Genomic DNA, 22379 nt, shown 5'->3' on the forward strand with positions numbered 1-22379 from the left:
TGTACCCTCTGTCCCTACTTTTCTGCTCACTCCTACCCATTCCCAAAAAACACTGCCTGATTTCTGTCAATATGGATTCGTTTAAATAGCATTTCTATAAAATTATATTTTCTCTTTGGTGTATAGAAATGTGGTTGATTTTTTTAGTGTTAGTCTTATATCCAGCCACCTTGCTAAATTTTCTTATTTATTCTAATGTCTCTAGATTCTTTGGAGTTTGCTCTGTAGCTAATTATCTCATATTCAAATAATGGCAATATTCTTTCTTCCTCAATACATTTCTTTGTCTTACTGCAATGGCCAGGACTCTAGTACAGTATTGAACAAAAAAAGTAAGGTAAGAGAATGATGTCTCATCATTAACATTGAAGTTTGCCTTACATAAATATCCTTTGTTGGCTTAAGTGAGTTCTTTGTGTTCTTAGGGTTTTTTTTGTTTGTTTGTTTGTTTTGCGGTATGTGGGCCTCTCACTGTTGTGGCCTCTCCCATTGAGGAGCACAGGCTCCGGACGCGCAGGCTCAGCGGCCATGGCTCACGGGCCCAGCCGCTGTGCGGCATGTGGGATCTTCCCGGACCGGGGCATGAACCTGTGTCCCCTGTATCGGCAGGCGGACTCTCAACCGCTGCGCCACCAGGGAAGCCCCTGTGTTCTTAGTTTGCTTAGAGTTTTTATCATGAATGATGAATGGGTGGAGAATGTCATCAAATGCTTTTTCTGCAACTGTAGTGGTGATCATACGGTTTTCTTCTTTAATCTGTTAATGTGATTAATGACTTTATAGTTCCAATAACGTTAAACCATCTTTCCTTTCCTGAGGTAAATCCAACTTTTGTTCTTGGTGTATTTTTTTCTGTATTTCTGGATTCTGATGCAACATTTTGTTCAAGATAAGTGTTCATGACCAAGGTTGGCCTGTAATTTTCCTTTCTCTTACTGTTCTGATCTGTTTTTGGTTATACTGGCCTCAGAATAGGCTGGGGTCTTTTTCTTCTTTTCTCGTTTGGTGGATGAGTTTGCACAAGTTTGCAATGATCTGTTTCTTGGAACTTTGATAAAACTCACCTACGAAACCATATGAGCCTGATATTTTCTTGGTTAAAAAAGTATTCATTTTCTTAAATGGTAATAAGACTATTTAGGCCTGTTTTTTCCCCCTGATTTAGTGTTGGTAAAATAAATTTTTCTAAAAATTTGCCACAAAATTATTTATAATAATCTCTTTTTAATCCCTGCTTAATCTGTTGTGTCTCCCTTTTCATTATTAATACTTATGTCTTCAGTTGATATCATTGATCAATATCAATTGATATTCAGTTTTGTTAGCCTTTTCAAAGAATTGCTGTTTTGCTTTGTTAATGTTCTCTATTGTATATTTGGTTTTCATTTCTTTCTTTTTTTTAATTTCTTTTTTCTTTTTTAATTTTTTGGCTGCGTTGGGTCGTCGTTGCTGCGCACGGGCTTTCTCCAGCTGTGGTGAGCGGGGGCTACTCTTTGTTGCGGTGCACGGGCTTCTCATTGCAGTGGCTTCTCTTGTTGCGGAGCACAGGCTCTAAGGTGCGCGGGCTTCAGTAGTTGTGGCACGTGGGCTCAGTAGTTGTGGCTAGCCGGCTCTAGAGTGCAGGCTCAATAGTCGTGGCACACGGGCTTAGTTGCTCCGTGGCATGTGGGATCTTCCCAGACCAGGGCTTGAACCCGTGCCCCCTGCATTGGCAGGCAGATTCTTAACCACTGCTCCACCAGGGAAGTCCCGGTTTTCATTTTGTTAACTTCTGCTTTTTATTATCACCTTCATTCTGCTTTGAGTTCACTTCGTTTTTGTTTTTGATATTTTTTCCCTAAGTTCTTGAGATACATGCCAATTAAATTAATTTTCTGCCTTCTTTTCTAATATGAGTATTTAAAATTATAAATTTCCCTCTGTGTACCTGCTTCTGTTACATTCCATAAATTTCAGTATGTAGTATTTTTAATGGTTTAGTGCTAAGAATTTCTATGTTTTGATTACAGATTCTTTTTTTTACCTGTGAGTTGTTTAGAAGTGTATTAACTTTCTAAATGTAGATTTTTAATTGATTTATTATTGATTTTTAACTTGATTTTACTTTGGTCCCAGAATGTAGTCTGTGTGATCTTTCTGAAGTTTTTTACACTTTCACTGTGACTTGGTTTGTGGTCATTTTTGTAAATGAAATATAGGAAACATTCATTCTGTAAGTAAAACGTAAGAGTTTGTGTAATATCATGTTACTTTATTGTTTGGACTTTTTCTCCTTGTGAAGAATTTATTGGGAGTGGAAATTTGATTTGACTATATCGCTGCATTATTGGGACTTGAAATTTCTTATGGTAGGGTTTTATTTCAGGTTAATCTCAATTTCACAATAAGCTAAAAGAAAAAAACTTATTTAACATGTTGAAGACCTCTTTTAATAAAAGGTTGTAATTCAGAGTAATACAAAAGTCCCCTAAGTAAAAATTCACCTGCAGTAAAAATTCTTAAGTAAAATCTTCAGTAAAAGTCCTCCTCAAGAGGAAGTAAGAACCTCAGCACCCTATTGTGAGGGTGTAAAGGATAAAAAAAGGGAGGCTGTTACAATTTTAAACAGGAAGAAGAGAATTTCACGGTTGTGGGGAAATCTATTGAAGGTAATAGTCCCCTTTTTGGTTTCCTTGTAATTCAGATTGGTTGGTCAGACTTAGGAACTTACATGCTTTAAGTAGTAAGAGGCACACATAAAGAGATAGATGCAAAGCTGTGCAGGCTCACTGGTCTAAGGGACAGTTAATGAGCTTGGTAAATGTCCTGCTTTCTGACTTGTTTTTGTCACTCTTTGTTTTTATAGGTAGAAGAAGTGAAAAAACACCAGCACTGTTTAGCATTTAGCTCCTCTGGACCCCAAAGCCAGACTTACTACATTTGTTTTGATACGTTCACAGAGTATTTAAGGTGGCTTCGACAAGTCTCCAAGGTAAGCATTTAACCAAGAATTTTGTTCAGCTTCTGGCTTCTGGCTGGCTAAAGAGTTGCTTCTGCTTTACAAAATATAGTTACACACTCATTTTTTTTTTCAGTAGTTTTTGCCAGTAGTTAGCAATTTTCAGTCTTTTTAAAAGCTCATTTTGGTGAAAAGTAGCTTTTTAAAAATTGTGTTTTATTTGCCTGTTTTGTTTATACTTAAAAAAGAATTCAGTGGGTAGACTGTCATTATTATCTTAATGTTGTAGAGAAGGAACATGAGGTTGAGAATATTTAAGGGACTGGCCCAGGGTAGGACAACTACAAAACCACAAAATACCCAGAGAATTGTTACAAATTTCCCCTTTTCCTCTGACCATTTTTTCTTAGAAGCAGTCTAATCTTGTACCATCTCCCTTTCACCTTTTCAATTTTTGCCTTTTGAATGGTTTGATTTCTTTTTTCGTCTTAATTATTTTTACCATTTTATAGTCCTCTGTTTAAATAAGATTACCATGACCCATGAAACAAAATACCTCTATGTGTGTGTGTGTGTGTGTGTGTGTGTGTACTGGAACCCACAATAAACTGATAAATAAGATAAAGAAATGCTGGTATTTCAGGTGCTGTGTGTGAGAACGTTTTTATATCACATTTGTAGAATTATGTACAGTGGGTTAGATGGCAGTACTTTGTGCCTTGGTTTTGGGTGTGTTTATGAAATGATGAAACCTACCTAGGGGGCAGAAGCATTACAGTGGAATTTGCTTTCATATTTTTGAATTTATAATCCAGTTTGTTATTCAAGTTCAGTGTGATTCAGACTGCTGCATGATGTAATTATTTGTCAAGTGAATGAATAAGGAATAACTTTGTAGAACAGTTAAGAGAAAATTAGAGAATAATGTCTAGAAAGTCTTTTTGACATACTGGGTGCATTTGAATTATCAGGGGGAGAAAACTGTGTTCTCTAACGATACAGTATACTTAGGAACATTAGTTTCTCCTTTTAGGAAGAAGCAATGGACAGAGTTTAGGTTGATAGGACTTTGAATATTCTCCCAACCTAGTAGGCAAATGGAGGTTCTAAACGTACAGGACAGCACCCCTACTAGAGAAAATGGGAAAGATGACACTTCTCCTTCAGACTTGCATGTAGAAATAATGTGATATTAGAGGCAACTAGTATATCTGTCTAGTTGTTTTAAAATTACTCTTGTTGTTGCAAATGTGAGGAGACAAATATTACATAATATCGTGCTTTTAACATTAAGTGGTTGTATGGGTTCAAAGCAATAAGTCAATGGTCCATACGCTATTCAGAATAAAATGCCAAACTATGGTCAAACTGCAGTTTAAAGTAAACTTTTTTTTTCGGAGTAATCTTCTATTTACAGAAAAGTTGCAAGGACAGTATAGAGAGTTTCTGTATACTCCCACTTGGTTTCCCAGACATCTAATATTACCATGATACATTTGTCAAAACTAAGAAACCAACATTAGTACGTTACTCTGTAATTATTTGGATTTCACTAGTTTTTCCATTAATGTTATTTTTCTGTTCCAAGATCTAATCCAGGGCACCACAGTGCACTTGGTTGTCATTTCTCCTTTGTCTCCCCTGACCTCTGACAGTTTTTCAGTCTTTCTGTGTTTTTCATGACCTTGACAGTTTTGGGGACGTAGTGGTCAGGTATTTTATAGAATGTCCTATATGGAGATGTTTTGACCTTTTATACCAAATGCAGTGTAATAGCTGCTTTACATTCTTTTTCGAACAAGTCAGAGGTATAAATTCTTACACAAACATGGATAAGGATGTAAATAGAAGTTTTTGTAAATTAGCAAGCTTACCAATGACAGATTGCTTTGATTGAAACAATAATAACAGAAAGATTCATAGGTATTGAATTTAATAGTCTTGTAAATTAAACATCCACACAATTGATAAATCACTGTTCTAAAGCCAGCAGGCATTTATTAAGCACCTTCTGTATGTCAGGTATGTATTTTATGCACTAAGATACAGCAAAGAACGAGTCCAGTTTCCCTCTCTGGGTAGGGCTTATACCAGAGAGACAAATGATAAATAAGTAAACAGAGAAGAAAGAAAATATCAGTTAATCATCATGCTATAATGCAAAGTGATATGACAGAGAATGATGGGAGAGGAATAACTCTGAGGAGGGGACATTTAAACTGATACTTCAATGAACAAAATATCTGATTATTTGAAGATCTAGTGGGGGTAGCTTTGCAGGTAGTGGGAGAAGGGAGTGAGAGAGCCCTAAGACTGGAAGGAGGGATGGTGAAGGTCAGAGAAGACAAGGGTCTTCTGTTATAGAAGAGGATGAAAGGTCTGGATTTTGTCATTGGCATAATGGCAAGCCATTGAAGAGTTTTCTTCCAGAAGGTTCCGTGATCTCACATCACATCGGCTGTTGTGTAGAGAATGGACTGTAGAGGGCAAGAATAGAAGCGGGGGGTCCTGACCGTCAAGAGGCTCTTGTGGTGTATTCTAGGCAAGAGGTGAAGGTGGAAATGGAGAGAAGTGAGCAGATGTGTTTTGGGGATCAAGTGACAGGTTTACTGATAAATTACATAAAGAGCATGAGGAAAAGGGAAACATAAAGAATGGCTTCTAGGTTCTTTGAATTGCTGTGTAGATTTTAGCCTCAGTCAAAAACCATAACACGAATTAGACTCCATATTTGCGCCTTTAAAACTCTAGCAAAATACAGTTCTTCACTTCAAACAGCTTCTGTTCCTAGGCAAACAGCAGAGAGGTGGAGTGCAAGAGGAAGATTATTAAATATCTCTTAAATAAGGTGTGAAAAATGTTGATTTCTAACTTGTGGCAGGTGATTGTAAATGTCAAGCGTTAGCTTGGTTAGTACTCTTCCCTGTTGCTGGTTGGTTAATATGCCATTTCTATGGTCTAATAGGGTGGTGTCTCTGTAATGAGGCTCTCACTCCGATTATCCCAACCTTGAACTGGTTCAGACATCAGACCTCTCAGGGGAGGGGGTGGGGGGAGAATTGTGACACAGGAACACATGATGGTGGCAGGGTGAGGAACAGGAATGTTGGTGTGATTTTCCCTTTTCCCTCATTATGGTATGGATGTTAGGAACCATCTGATAGGTACGTGCTGAAATGTAATGTAGCTACACACATGTACATACACAAGACTGCAGCTTACACTTCACACTTCCAGGAGGGAAGTTAATTACCTTAGATCACTAGTATTAACAAGTACTCAACTGGTAGTTAACTGATATTAACTAGGATGAACTTGAATCAGAACCTTAACCTCCTCTCCCTTCAGAGCAGCTCTGAATGTTTGGGGAGGCCAAATGGTGTAGGAGTGAAGAGTTTGAGTCTCAACTAAGGAGACCTGGGTTCTAACATTTACTGGCCCTGTGACTGTATCTAAGTTTCTAAATTTTAAGCCCTTTTCATTTGATAAAGGAAATAATAATAGCACTTACCTCTTAGTGCTTATATGAACTATGCATGTCATGGACTCACACTAGCACATAGTAAGTGTGTGTGTGTATGTGTGACTGACTAAATAATACATAAATAAAAAAATAATTTTATGACATCATTCCTGCCATCATCACTGACTGGCTGGACAATATATGTTTTTCAAAATATTATCTGTTTTTATGTTTATTTTAAGCACAAGACACACATATGCTTAGTTTATCTGAACAAGGAACCTTCTGCTGCTCTTAACCAGGACAGCAGCCTTTTGGGGTAAAGTAATTAAGCATGGCAGACATTGGGGAGAAAGAAGATTTCTTCCTGAAAAGTCAGGGGTAGGGGATAGAGGGCAAATACTTTAATAAATGCAGATTTTAGATACAGTGTCTTCCTTTTCGTCAACCCTAAAAACCAGATACACATTTCAAAAAGTTTTAGAAGTTGTTATACTTAGTGAATTAAAGGGGAAATGAGTTGTAAGGGTCTGATTAAAGAGGTTAGGTATTATAGGAGGAATAAGTGCGAGAACTCCCTATTTGGGTATGAAACCCATATAAAACATGGCCACACTCTTTAAACTTTGTATGTTGAGGAAAATCCTATGATAGTGTCTTTTCCTTTAACCCCACATCCTGGGAGGGTAGGTTGGGGCTGCTGGAAAGAGGATTAGAACTCGGTCCCTTTGGGATAATGTGTGTATGGGAAGCGTGGAGTGGCACCAGCTGACCATCACAAGCCACTTCTGCTTCTAGCTTCCCCTTTCCATTGTCTGTTCTTCCTTATATGTAGGTCCTTGGAAGGTATACAGTTTAGTCACACTCAGGGTTACTATGGAAACAGTTTCTTTTTCTTTTCTTCTTATTGAGGAACAAAACATTCACAGAATGGATTGTCCGTATCCTGATGTTTAAATGAGGATTCATTTTAATAATTGAAAGAAAGACAAACCAACAACAGAAAGGAATATCTGAGTTTCTGATTCTTAATGACCATCCTCACCCCAGGGTGGGAAGACAAAAAGAAGCAAATTCCAATGATTTTTGAATTAAAATGAATTAGATAATTAATTTAAAATAAAAATTCTTTATTTTCAGTTTATGCTTCTGGATCTTAGCTACAAGAAAAATGTTATTCTTTGTTCTAATTTTTCTAGTTGACTTTGTGAACATATATAAAAGGTTATTAATTAGCTGTGTTCTACCAAGACAGGCTCTTATATACTTATTATTTTTTAAACTTAATCTTAGCCCTTAGTATTGCTTGCCAAAATAACACCCGAGGCTGTCCCTTTAGAGTTTTTAATTTGGGGCGGGTGTTAGTTACTATGGAAGAAATGGCTCCTCTGGGAGGATTACAATGTTGATTTTAAAGTCATCCCTGAAATATTAGCGCACGGCACTCTTTAAAAATTCAGCAAACATCCTGTTGTATGCTGTGCAGACAGGACTCTGCTAGGTCAACATGGGTTCCTGTCCATCGTGTCTTCAAAGCGGTTGGTGGGGCAGGGATGCGAGGGCGAGGGTAGTAGTTGAGGGAAGAACAGGAATTGCAGAAGCGCTCCAGTCAGGTATACGAGTGACTTTACAGAAATGCTGCCCCGGCTGTCCCTCTTTGTGGCCCACTTTTTGGAGTACATTGGTTTTAGACATGTTGATTGATCCTGTGGATTCTCTTCAAAGTTAGTCTTCATGTGAATCTATAGCCTAAGTCGTACTTTTTTTTTTTTTTTGCGGTACGCGGGCCTCTCACTGTGGTGGCCTCTCCCATTGCGGAGCACAGGCTCCGGACGCGCAGGCTCAGCGGCCATGGCCCACGGGCCCAGCCGCTCCACGGCATGTGGGATCTTCCCGGACCGGGGCACGAACCCGTGTCCCCTGCATCGGCAGGCGGACTCTCAACCACTGCGCCACCAGGGAAGCCCCAGTCGTACTTATTTTTAATTTAAAGTCTTAGTCACTTCTGGGACACTGTATTGTCCCACATTAAAGTCTGTTTCTTGATTTCAAGGAAGCTTAAAAGGGGGTTTAGATCACTGATTTGGTGTTGTGCATGAATGTGGGGTTTTTTGTTTGTTTTTGTTGTTTTTTTCCCATGTGAAAGGCATTTATTTCTTATTAGTTAATTAATTAAGTAAAGTATGCATGAATGTGTTTTTAACTTTTCATTATGGGAAATGTCAAATATTTAGAAGTAGAGATAATATGCACATACCTATTACTCAGCTTCCCCAATTCTTAGTTTGTGGCCAGTTGTGTTATATGTATATGTTGTATGGCCCAGTGGTATAAGTTGACGCTTCATGAGGTCACTTAGTTTGTCCACATATCTCTTTCCTTGTTGATCAGTGGTTAACAGGCTGGCAGTTACCAGCGACGGTGGCTATCACAGTGCTTATCTCTCTGGCTATCTTTCTTTTAGTATTAATCATAGTATTTTAATTCTAGGCCATCTTTTGTTTAATGAAAAAAAGTCATCACGTTGAAGTTTTGGTTGCCGTGATATTTTGGTTCACCCTTAATATGCATAGTGTAGGCAAGTCAGGGCAACATCTCATGCTGAATTAAAGAGCATGTGAAATGATGAGTAAACATCACCCTTTAAATAAGAATAAGATATATGGTGAATCACAGTTGAACTTTTGCTTTCATGTGCTTAAAAAGAGTGTTTTATTGTCCAGATTTTACTCAAAGAATACTTCACTAATCACAGAGTCAAATCAATCTGGTGGAATAGGATTGTTTCCAGCATGTAAATTTGTGTCATTTGATGTAGTTGCAAGGAACCCTTTAAGATCACTTAGTCATCTTTTGCACATATTTACACGTATTTTGTCTCTTAATTTGAAGTGTAATTTAGGGAGTTTTCTGCTTTTTGTCAGCATGTTTGGTCACTTGTCTTTTAGGGATTTTGCTGTTGCTGGTTACATTGGGGTCATGAGGGTAAGAAGCTGTGCTCTCAGTCCTGTTCTGCTAAGGAGTCCAGGGCTTAAAGGGGCTTTTTTTGGAAACCCTCCCTTCACATTTTATACCCATTCTTTAGATAAAGAATCAAGGGCCATTTGACCATGACAATCTAGCAAGTCTATGGCAGAATCTGAAGTAGAATTGAGGGTCTGAGTGACATGGATTTTAGTTTATAAAATGTCACCCCAATCCCTAGAGAACTGCTCCTGTACCAATTCTGTAGTGAAGATATGGAAAAGTTTGGAAATTCAGTGTATGAAATATTTAGGTACAGGAAGCTTCAAGGAGGTAATGAGCAAGCTGAGTTTGAAGGATGAATAGGAGTTGACAAAAAAGACAAGGGGAAAGAGCATTTCAAGGAGAGAGAAAATATCTACAAAGGTACAACTGAGTAAAATGTAAATGTGTAGTCATATCACAGATGTCTGAGCAATGCGAAAAAGGAAAAAATGGAAGCTAAAATTAAAAAGTACTGCCCAGGACTTCCCTGGTGGCGCAGTGGTTAAGTATCCACCTGCCAGTACAGGGGACATGGGTTTGATCCCTGGTCCGGGAAGATCCCACATGCCGCGGAGCAGCTAAGCCTGTGCGCCATAACTACTGAGCCTGTGCTCTAGAGCTTGCGAGCCACAACTACCGAGCCCATGCGCTGCAACTACTGAAGCCTGTGTGCCTAGAGCCCATGCTCTGCAACAAGAGAAGCCACCACAATGAGAAGCCTGTGCACTGCAATGAAGAGTAGGTCCCACTCGCCGCAACTAGAGAAAGCCCGCGCACAGCAACGAAGACCCAACACAGCCATAAAAAAAAAAAAAATCTTAAAAAAAAAGGACTGCCCATCTGGATAGTTTCCTGCTCATTCCATTTTATTTTCTTGGGAAAGTTTGACTATGTTACCAAACATCATAATTAACTTTCCAATATAGTTACACAAAAATTCATATTGTGGAATCCTTCCTTATTATAGGTACAAATAGTTTATGAAATTAGGGAATTTAGAAATTCTGCTTTGAATTTAAACTAAAGTATTTTGGATTACATTAAATTTTGTTTTTCTAATACATAATACTGTGATTTAGTGAAAATATTAAAATGCTCTTTGCCATTATAATTATGCTTCATCTTATTTCCACATTGCTAATCCCTTCTTTTTTTTTCTATAGTAACTATTGGTTCTGAAATCCTAGTGAATATATTCCTAAAGAAGGGGTTTCTCCTTCATTCTGAGTCATTTCCATTTAAAAGTATTTAAATTTATTTCCTTCAGAGTTTTTCAATCCACTTTTATACTAATGAAAAAGATACCTAGTCTGCTTGCTGTGTCCTGACGGAAGCAGCATGCTTTGTGAAACAGTGCTGACTTGTGTACTTTACATGTTACACTCATCCCCTGTGTCTCCATCTTCCCTTCTTCTGTCTTCCCACCCTCCCTCCCCTGTTCTGTCAACAGCTCTGTTGTTGGCGGGGTGGGGGGGGGGCAGAAGGTAGTGAAGGGGGAACGAGAGGATATTTGTTCCACCTTTTCTCTGTGCGAGGCATTCCTCTAGGCTCCACTGCTAGCGTCAGGACTTCAGCAAATGGGAGAAATGTGTTCCTCATGTGTAGTTTATCTGTATGTTGTTATCTTTAGTAAAATACATTTTAGGCTTTAAGGGAGGAACATACAGCTGTGTTGTTTGGTTTGTTTTTTGTTTTGTTTTAATAAATTTATTTATTTATTTACTGTTGGGTGCACTGGGTCTTCGTTGCTATACACGGGCTATCTTTAGTTGTGGCGATCCGGGACTACTCTTCGTTGCGGTGCGCGGGCTTCTCATTGCGGTGGCTTCTCTTGTTGCGGAGCACGGGCCCTAGGCACGCGGGCCTCAGTAGCTGTGGCACATGGGCTCAGAAGTTGTGGCTTGGGGGCTGTAGAGTGCAGGTTCAGTAGTTGTGGCGCACAGGCTCAGTTGCTCCACGGCATATGGGATCCTCCCGGACCAGGGCTCGAACCCATGTTGCCTGCATTGGCAGGTGGATTCCTAACCACTGTGCCTCCAGGGAAGTCCCTACAGCTGTGTTTTAAAGTTACAGCATGTTGGGCTTCCCTGGTGGTGCAGTGGTTGAGAATCTGCCTGCTAATGCAGGGGACACGGGTTCGAGCCCTGGTCTGAGAGGATCCCACATGCCACGGAGCAACTGGGCCCATGAGCCACAACTACTGAGCCTGCGCATCTGGAGCCTGCGCTCTGCAACAAGAGAGGCCGCGACAGTGAGAGGCCCGCGCACCGCGATGAAGAGTGGCCCCCACTTGCCACAACTAGAGAAAGCCCTCGCACAGAAACGAAGACCCAACGCAGCAAAAATAAATACATTAATTAATAAACTCCTATCCCCAACATCTTTTAAAAAAAAAAGAGAGGACTCTTCCCTCTGAACCTAGTCATGTTCTCTGCATGCTTCCTTCATCACATTTAAAATAAATAAATAAATAAAGTTACAGCATGTTATTTTAAGATTGGGAAGGGCCCTTGTAAAGTAGTCACCAAAAAGGTAATATTACTTGTAGTTTTCTGGAACAATTGCCTTAACAATTACTTGGCATTTTCTTTAAAAGTGTTTGTTAACCTTAAAGTCTAGTCATCATCAAGTGGCTCTTAGTTGAGAGAATTAGAATTTAAGATTTGAGAAGGACCTTGTGGACTCCCAGACTTACCTCCCTCCTAGAAAAAGGTCTACAGCCTTTCAGATACCTATAGTGTCTGACAAGACAGCTCTTCCTTAGAAGTGAGCTAAGTCTTTATCCCTATATCTTTGACTCACTGACCCTAGTTTTGCTCTCTGGTTTAACAAAAGGTAATTGTACTCACTCTCCTATTTGACAACCTCTAACTATTGAAGTTTCTGTGATTTCCGTGCCCTCCCCCACCTCTTAGCAATCTACTTTTACGAGAAACATCTCTGGTAATTCCAACAATTTCGTCATCACTTGGTTTCCGATCCCTTCTCTAGCTTTTTCCTTGCAGACTAGCTCTGCAGTTTCTTGATATACCTGCAGATAGTATCTGCTGAGCACAGAGTATGTGACCATTGTTTTCCTTGCTTTAGACATTATGTCCAAAGTGAGTTAGTTATTCATTCATGAGATCAACACCAAAATAAAAAGACTCTTTGTTTTTCCCCCCAAATTGTTAATAGATATATTTTGTTAATAATAAAATCGTTTAGCCGACTGAATTAATGCAGTAGTGACAACAAGTAGTGATAACTAACATTTTGGTAACTTTTTTCTGTGTGCCAAGCGCTATTCTAGATGCTTTATAGTATCCCTGTGAGGTCAGTGCCCATAACATTGTGTGAGGTCCGGCTTTACAACAAAAGGAAATAACCTTCGAGGAGATATTATCATCTCCATTTTGCAGATGAGGGAACTGAGATGTAAAGTATCCAGCACTGCTTTATGCAGGGAGTTCCTCTTCCTTGCTTTTTCTTTAATTGTACTTCCAATGTTTTACAGTGGCCTGAAGGGGCAAAACGAACCAAGATTCAAATAATAACTGAGATTTACTGAAAATGTCAAAGAGAAGTACTTCAAATACACAGTTGTCAGTAGAATCCAGGCAGCTCACTATTAGAATAAAAGGTGATTTACCAGGCAGTGTATTGACTGGGGTGTGCTGCTAAGGACACTTGAGCATAGCCACTGATCACTGATCTTCTTAAATGATGACCAAGACGTATTTAGGAAATCTGAGATGCCTTCTGAGTCACCCAAAGCAAATTAAATTGGTTTCAGTGTTGAGGGGACTACTGTTGTCTAACTTCAAAAACTGGTCAAGTATCGCTATATAAGGAACTTAGCATATATGATTAACCAGATCTCTACATCTGGTCGTCTTATATTTTGAAGTTAAATCATTTAAATCTGAGTGTTTAGACCAATGTAAAAATACATAGTATCTTAAGAGTTTAGTTTCCATGATATATTTACTTACCTTGGAAGACCCCAATATTTGTAACCCAGAGTATTGGATTATCTACAACTGCTCTGAACAGTTAAATTCTTCTACTCACTGGTCTGATTTATTTTATAAAGTAAGGAATACTGGAATAATTGAAAAAATATCAGTGAACTCTCTATGTTAAACATACCAGACCTTGTATGTTAGACTGGTACTTAACCCGTGAGGTGTATGTGTCATTTGTATTTTAAATGGAAAACAAGTAGCCTGTTTCTAAGAGAGCATCATTTAAGTGTGCATTTGTGTTACTTCTTTTAATGGAAAGTTAGAATGTAAGTTTTTTGTGGTTAGCAATCTTTTCCCTTCTCCTTTGCCGAGGAGATGCTCCCCTTGGGGGAATGCTGCCGTGATGGAGCTCAGAGACACTCTCAGGTTGGTCATATTCTAAAGAGCTTGTTTACACATATTTTGCCAATAAGGAAACGAGGAAGGAACTCTGAGTTCAGATTTGATCTCCACCCAAGCCAAGCTCTATTTTTCTGTTCTCACTGAGAAACACAATGGGCTTTGTGTGTGTGGAAGGAAGATAACCGTCAGAGGGGCACGGTTAGTGATTCTGGAGGCCGCGGGTACCATCTTCTCCGAGCCTCTCACACTCAGAGAGGGTGAGGTGCCAGGTGTGCCTTTCTAGTTTAGGCTGTACCACGAGCTCATGGGGCACATCCTGCGGCTCTGCCTGCTCCTGATGGGGGGGTGCCAGCCTCTGCACCGGTGCCGGGGAATATCTGCCCATCTGGGCGCGTGAGGGGACCGTCAGTGCTGGAACGGTCTGGGGAGCGCTGGAGTTTGTGTTCTCTGCTCTGTGTGTCCCTACCGCACCACTGCATGTGCATTTTGGAATTATACTTGTTAGAGGTCTGTGTCTTCAAGGGACCCATTTTTTGAAGACGAAATGTGCATCTCTCCAGTATCAAGTCCAGTGTCTGTTTCATAAAGGCAAATGGTAGATCCATGTTGAAAGGTGTACTCATGCATCCCCTCTACTCACCTGCAAAGAGAAGTCGGGATGCCTAGGAGGAACTCTTCGTCTAAATTTCTCAATATTGTTTTTCTTTATTGTTACAGTCTGGTGCTTTTACAGTGAGCCGTGTGTTTTATTTATTTGTTGGCTTATGTGTCTATCAGTCATCTATCTAACGCTTCTCTTTTCTTTCTCCCTCTCTTTTTCTGTCTCCCCCCCAACTTCCTTCTTTCCTTTTCCAGCCTGCAGCTCTCTCCATACTCTTTTATTCTTTGGTCCCTTAACGATGTTTTAACTGGTACCTTATAGTTTTAGTAAGCCTAATCTTAAAATCATAGTCCCCTCCCTTCCCTGAATAATTTGCCCTCAGAGAGTTCCATCTCTCATTTTTGTCTGTCAGTGATAGCCTCTCCACATCTTCTTGTTTGTCTTCATTGATTTGATTACATCTGGCGGTTTGGAATGGTGTGTAAATTTGTGTATTTTATTTCTTGGGTTTAAAAATTTTTCATAGCATTTACTCATTTAAGGCAAAGAAATGATAAAATACCAGAATTCCAGGTAGAATTTACTGAGTCCCAAATTGGCAGTTTGATATGCCCCTATTCGGACATTATTAATGTATATATTGTAATTAATTTTATAGGAAGGTTTTCTGCATCTGCTGTTAAACAGATTTTATAAAATGATAATTAGTACGGGATCAAGAAATGAGATATCATTGTGAAAATGTCTGCAGTCAAGTTAAGGCATTTCCTATGTTTGTAGAATTTTTTTTAAGAAGTGATTGCATGTTTTGGAGCAGTGGCAGCTTAAAGTTTATTAAAATTGGAAATTTTTTGTTTGATATTATTATAAAACTTTATTGATGAGGATGAAATTAAAAATAAGTCACTAGAGTGCTTAGCTAAGAAAGATGAATAAACTCTATTCTAAATTTATATTCTCCTACTTCATGTCTTCCCAAAGCATTTTTGGGGGATGAGAATTAAAACTAAGTCAGTTGAGGTTAAGAATTTTTTACAGAAGTTTGTTAAACTCCCCAGAGACTATCCCTGTAGCCAGGGCATAGTTTCCCAAACCACTAAAGGCTAGGCCAGAGCAATTAATGACTCAAAATGCCAGTTTACAGCAGTATTTTACTTTGCACAAGCGGAATTATTTGTGCTATTTCAGCTGCTTTGACCAAGCCTTTCAGAATCATTTTGTTCAATTTTGAGCATGCTTTGCACATAATAAGGATAAATACCACTTCACTAAAGTATAGTGGGGACAAAAAAATCACGTGAAAGTTATTCTGAACTTTCCGTTGCTTATAAAAGAAGATTGTCCACTAAGTGAACATCAGGAATAATGTGAGTATTGCAGAGTGCAGTCCTGTTGCAAGGGAAGATGATAATTTTTTTTTTAATTTATTCATTTATTTATTTATTTTTGGCTGTGTTGGGTCTTCGTTTCTGTGCGAGGGCTTTCTCTAGTTGTGGCAAGCAGGGGCCACTCTTCATCACGGTGCGCGGTCCTCTCACTGTCGCGGCCTCTCTTGTTGCGGAGCACAGGCTCCAGACGCGCAGGCTCAGTAGTTGTGGCTCACGGGCCTAGTTGCTCCACGGCATGTGGGATCTTCCCAGACCAGGGCTTGAACCTGTGTCCCCTGCATTAGCAGGCAGATTCTCAACCACTGCACCACCAGGGAAGCCCCAAGATGATAATTTTGAAAGCACGGAGGGGATAGGTTAGGGTTAGGATAGATATATTGGTTTAGAAATGCAACCCAGCTAGACTCAGAGCAGATACTTTATACAAGTGTGCTAACGGTTGGTAAAGAAAGGACTCAGGAAAGCGTCAAGCTGAGTAGGATGTTAGAACTGCGTAGAAGCGCAGCAGGTGATCTGGAAAGTTTGTTGTTCACATTATCATTTTTATGGTTAATCTGCAATGGTCTTTGGGGAAAATATTTTGAGGGCCCAGTGAGCTTTTGGTTCCTACGTGTTCACAAGTCATTTGGAAAAGAAGACAACGTGAGCCAGTGGTTGGGATTCACATTCATTTTAATGTATCTCCGAAAGTATAGCGGTTTATGGGGGGAAAAATATCCCATTTGATTTACTAACTCTAAATTATTAGCCTTAACATGTTTTGTTGTTGTTAATATAAACTAGCACTGATTTCCCAAGCCATGGTTACTTGAACTGATCTTCTAAAACTTGAATCCATTCATGTGCGGTTCATTGATGGTCTGTGAGGGATGACATCAAATCGTCTTTACTCTGGGCTGAGGGTTATGTTAGGATTTGATTGTGGCCGTTGGAGGAGCCTCCCTTTGGGTAGGACTTGAACTGTGTTGGGGCCCTGACTCCATGGCATATGCTGTCATTCAAACTCTGCTGCTGCTTTCACTGTGTGACCTTGGGCACACCCTTTAACCTTCATCTTTGAAATGGGGATACGTCCTTCTTATGCTGAGTTATTGTGAAGACTAAAACTAAACATTACATCTAAAGAAGAGTGCCCCCTAAATGTTAGCAGCTATTATTGTTATTACTATTAGGAAAAAAAAAAGCTAGAATAATAAAAGGCTACTTGCTCTGAGGTGTATACAGGTGGCTTTCTCTTTTTTTTAATTTCTTATCTTGAGGACGATATTAATTTTTTGTTTTGTTTTTTTTTTGCGGTACGTGGGCCTCTAACTGTTGTGGCCTCTCCCGTTGCGGAGCACAGGCTCCGGACGCGCAGGCTCAGCGGCCATGGCTCACGGGCCCAGCCGCTCCGTGGCATGTGGGATCTTCCCGGACCGGGGCACGAACCCGTGTCCCCTGCATCGGCAGGCGGACTCTCAGCCACTGTGCCACCAGGGAAGCCCGAGAATGTTAGTTTTAACAGGTGCTATATAGGTGGGTCACAGCCTCTTTGGGTAGCCCTTTTGGTAGTATTTTCATCTGGGAGTCCAGCAAAACCTCTTTGTGGTGGTGTCCTTATGTGCCCAGGTGGATCTGGGGGAAAGCGTTTAGATCTCCCCTTTGTTTCAGGGCGTGGGACTGGGCAGGGGTGCAGCTAGTGGTAGTAGCTCTCGTGGTCGCCTTGGCCGCCCGCCGCCCCACTGCCATCACGGCGTGTCTAATTTCTGTTCTCGCTGTGCCTGTTCCCCGGTCTGCTGCGACTCCCACAGACCACGTTTGCTTGCTGTAGCTTTGTTACTGTGCTTTCCTCCCCCTTGTTTCCAGCACGAACAGCTTGCGGTCCAGAATGAGGAAAGAAATCAAATACGACTTGACATTTAATTGTTATCTTGTAGCTGTCCAAAGAGAGTATTCAGTATGATGCTTCAGCTGAAATGGAATGTGTCCTCCACAGAGTAGTCCCCACATGGAGGAATGCACCAGATGGGTCAGATGCAAACTGGTGAGAAAGGAAGGGTTGTAAAGTAGTCCCCTGTCATTCTTCCAGCAGATACTTCCTGAGGGTCGTACTAAGTGCTGAGCACAGGGCACATTGTGAACAAAATAGACCCAAATCCCTTCTTTATGAGCTTACAGTCAGAGACAGAGACTCTTCTGGAACCTTTCCACGATGGCCCAGTTTGCTCACATGAAAAACCAGAATCTTTTTTTTTTTTAATTTATTGTATTTATTTTTGGCTGCGTTGGGTCTTTGTTGCTGCGCCTGGGCTTTCTCTAGTTGCGGCGAGTGGGGGCTACTCTGTGTTGCAGTGCGTGGGCTTCTCATTGCGGTGTCTTCTCTTGTTGCGGAGCACGGGCTCTAGGCACACGGGCTTCAGTAGTTCTGGCACACGGGCTCAGTAGTAGTGGCTCACGGGCTCTAGAGCGCAGGCTCAGTAGTTGTGGTGCACAGGCTTATTAGTTGCTCTGCGGCATGTGGGATCTTCCCGGACCAGGGCTGGAACCCAAGTACCCTGCATTGGCAGGCGGATTCTTAACCACTACGCCACCAGGGAAACTCAAAAAGCCAGAGTCTTTTTTTTTTTTTTTTTTTTTTTTTTACGGTACGCGGGCCTCTCACTGCTGTGGCCTCTCCCACCCCAGAGCACAGGCTCCGGACGCGTGGGCTCAGCGGCCATGGCTTAGGGGCCCAGCTGCTCCACGGCACGTGGGATCTTCCCGGACCAGGGCACGAACCCATGTCCCCTGCATTGGCAGGCGGACTCTCAACCACTGCGCCACCAGGGAAGCCCAAAGCCAGAGTCTTTACAATAACCTAAAAGGCGGTGCAAGATCTGCTCCCCCCGCCAACCCCCTTACCTTTCTGACCTCATCACAGGTCACTCTCCCCTGTCTTAACTGGTCTTCATGCTGTTCTTAGAACAGACCAGACACACTCCTTTTTTAGGGCCTTTACACTGGCTACTTCCTCTGCCTGGAGTGTTCTAGATAAATCCTTTCAGCTAACTTCCTCATGTCCTTCAGGTCTAAATGCCACCTTTTAGGTGAGGCCTATCCTGACCAACCTATATAAATTACAACCTACAACCTTCGCAACCATCCTGACCCCTTTTTCCTTGCTCTATTTTTTCCATAGTAGTTACCAATTTTTAACATATACTTATTTGTGAGATAAGTTTAATGAGGGCAGGGATCTTCTTATTGTTTACTGAAGCATACTAAGTGCTTACCCAGGTCAGTAATAGGCATATAGTTGGTATTCAATAAACATGTTGAATGAATGAAAATGAAAAGTACTATGGAAAAGAATTAAGAAGGGTGTACTAGGCTCCTATGGCTGTTGTTAAAAATTACCAAAACCTTGATGGCTTAAGACAACAGAAATTTGTTCTCTCACAGTTCTGGAGGCCAGAAGTTCAAAATCAAGGTGTCGGCAGGACTGTGCTCCTTTTGAAGGCTCTAGGGAAGAATCTATTCCTTGCCTCTTCCAACTTCTGGTGGCTCTAAGCATTTTTTAGCTTGTGGCCCACATCCGTCTCTGCCTCCGTGGTCACATTGCCTTCTCTTCTCTCTCAGAATTCCCTCTGCCTGTCTCATGAAGATGCATGTAATTGTATTTAGGGCCCTTCCAGATAATCCAGGATAAATAAGCACCTCCTCTCAAGATCCTTAATCACATCTTTTGTCATGTAAGATAACAGTCACTCTTTTGCCATGTAAACTAATATTCACAGATTCTGGGAATTCGTACGTGAACATACCTTTTGGGGGGCCGCCATTCAGCCCACTGCAAAGGGTTGGGATCCTTGAGTTAAGGGGAAGAATCAAAAAAAAAAAAAAAAACAAGGGGAAGAATCGTCTCTGATGCACCACGTAGTAGAACACTAGGATGCGAGGAAAGCCAGGAGACTGCAGTCATCCATTTCCCCCCTTTTTACTGAAATTTTCATTGAGATTACATTATTTTTTTCCAATTAAACACACACACACAGAAGAGCCTAAAGGATAATATTACAATTTCCACGTACTGGTCTTGGCCTCCCCAGTCGTTAACATACTGACATAGTTCCTCCATATCTTCCATTCTTTTCTTTTTCTCCCATTCTTATTATAAGTAAATCGCATCACAGCTAAATTCCAAATCCCCTATGCTCCCATTCCTGTTTCCATTTCCCTCCCTGCTCATCTAGAGGCCGTCACTGTCATTGATTTGGCATATGCCCAATGCATAGTGTGTAGCTTTACTGCACATATAACTATTCACACATAATATACAGAGTTGTTGTATGTGTTTATCTTAAAAATGTTTTTCATACATGGCATTATAGTGTATGTAACATTCTGCAGCTTGCTTTTTTTTTTTTAATCAATCCAGGTTGATACATACAAATCTAGTTCAGTCATTTTAACTGCAGCTCTAAGTGGCAGGTTCTCTCTCTCTCCTGGCTTTAGAATGTATATCCCAGAGAAGGCCTTTGATTAGCCTAGCCTGGGTCACATGCCAGTACCCGTTGGATCAATTTGTGGGTTCAGCACTGGGGAGCTCTGATTGCTCGAGCCAGGAATCCATGCCTGCTGCTGTAGCCATAGGGTCAGCCTACTCTGCCGCTCTCGTCAGAATCACATGCATTTGAAGGATTGTTATAGAAAGAAGTGGAAAAGGATTTGGGGCCGACAGAAACACAGATTGCCACTTGAGTTTCAACCTTGAGCTTGGACATCAGGTCCTCTGGGAAGCCTTCCCTGACTCCTTAGATCGTGCTCTGTGCCCTTGCACTTAGTATATTGTCAAGTAGTATATTAATTCACCTCTCCTTGAGGTGCACTCCTTTAGGGCAGACTGTGTCTGTCTTGTTTTACTCCTGTACCTCAGGAAATGGAAGGTCTGACACACCATTCCCTCCTCACCACATATTTTTGCCTGAATGATTCCACCGAGTATAACTTTCAACCTCACTTCCCGTGAATGGGTTCCTGCCAGGGAATCTTGTGTGGCTGTGACATGTTTGCACCTACCTTTCTGCCCATTAAATTCTGGCTTTTTTTCACATCATTTGGTTTGTGTGGGTAACTCGGCCTGTTTTGGATTTTCTTTTTCTTACTTAATAGTGAAAATTCAAGGAAAGATGAAATTGCTAAAATGCAAACTCAGACTTCCTTTGTAAAATCTTTTGAGTTGAGCCCTGCCAGGCCTTTTTCATCCCACTGTCCCTGCAGCTTTCATGTGTGCACAGCAATTTCTTTCTAACCTCAGACATGCCATCAGCAGAATGTGTTTTATGCAAAGTTACTTCTGCATACCTTCTTTAGCATCAGGAGAATGTGGATTCCAATGGGTATAAGATGTATTTGGAAGTAGTCGTAGCAATCATAAATGGTCATAGCAGTCACAAATTATTGAGTGCTTTTTCTGACCAGGCATGTGGATGGAGGTGTCATCTTTATGCCTGTTCTACAGGTGAGAATACGGGAGCTTGGAGAGCTCAGTGATGCACTCAGCTTCTCTCAGCTCCTGAGCGATAGAGCCGGGATGCGAATCCACACATTGACACGAGAGCCACACTCCTAAGGACCATATTCTGCTGCCTTTTATAATCATGAAAGCGTAAAGCTGGGGTTTGAAATGTAAAATAGATAGCTAGTGGGAAGCAGCCGCATGGCACAGGGTGATCAGCTTTGTTGACCACCTTAGAGGGGTGGGATAGGGAGGATGGGAGGGAGGGAGATGCAAGAGGGAGGGGATATGGGGATATGTGTATATGTATAGCTGATTCACTTTGTGAATCAGAAGAAACTAACACACCACTGTAAAGCAATTATACTCCAAAAAAGATGTTAAAAAAAAAAAAAAAAAAGCTGGTCAGCTGGGGTTTGGTAATAGAAAAGGACATCGAACAGATCACAAATACGGAATGGAGTTTTTGCCATAAAGCTTTGATAAAGATAAAGCACGAGGAGGAATCAACCCAGATCTTAGAACAATAACCCCACAGGCTCTGTGAGGGAAGAAGCAGCCAAGGTGTGTTTACGTGGGCCTGAAGCCACGTGCCATGGCGTAACCTGGCGCCACAGTCCCTGGAATGTGGGAGAGAGAATACACACTGCCCAACGCTTTTTCCGCTTCCAGAATGCGCTGTTGTAGCCCTGGGACTCTGGCTATCATAGGAGCCATTTAACCGGGAAAACTTTGAATATGTGGATAAACATTTAGACATAAAACATTTCACTTAGAATACCTATGTGAAGCGAAATGGAAACTGTGGGAGACGCAACACGAGAAGTTCACAGCAGGCAAGCAGTGGAATCTGATTATGTGCTACCACTATTATTAAAGATACGTACAAGGCCACTGATCCTGCGTTTCTTTGTGCTGGTTTTTTTTGTGTGTGTGTGGTACGTGGGCCTCTCACTGCCGTGGCCTCTCCCGTTGCGGAGCACAGGCTCCAGACGCGCAGCCTCCGGACGCGCAGGCTCAGCGGCCATGGATCACGGGCCCAGCCGCTCCGCGGCATGTGGGATCTTCCCGGACCAGGGCACGAACCCATGTCCCCTGCATCGGCAGGCGGACTCTCAACCACTGCGCCACCAGGGAAGCCCTGTGCTGTTTTAA

General features: G+C 41.2%; 1 protein-coding gene across 1 annotated transcript in view; it reads left to right on the forward strand.

Moving 5' to 3' along the window:
• Positions 1–22379, forward strand: part of PHLPP1 (PH domain and leucine rich repeat protein phosphatase 1) — a 213340-nt gene that overhangs the window by 108353 nt on the left and 82608 nt on the right. Inside the window, exon 3 of the mRNA XM_082640989.1 lies at positions 2846–2971. Within this exon, the coding sequence (XP_082497115.1) occupies positions 2846–2971 (126 nt within the window). The remainder of the gene's footprint in view (positions 1–2845; positions 2972–22379) is intronic.

Source organism: Mesoplodon mirus (assembly GCF_964341445.2).
Source record: "Mesoplodon mirus genome assembly, chromosome: 13".
Lineage (NCBI taxonomy): Eukaryota > Metazoa > Chordata > Mammalia > Artiodactyla > Ziphiidae > Mesoplodon > Mesoplodon mirus.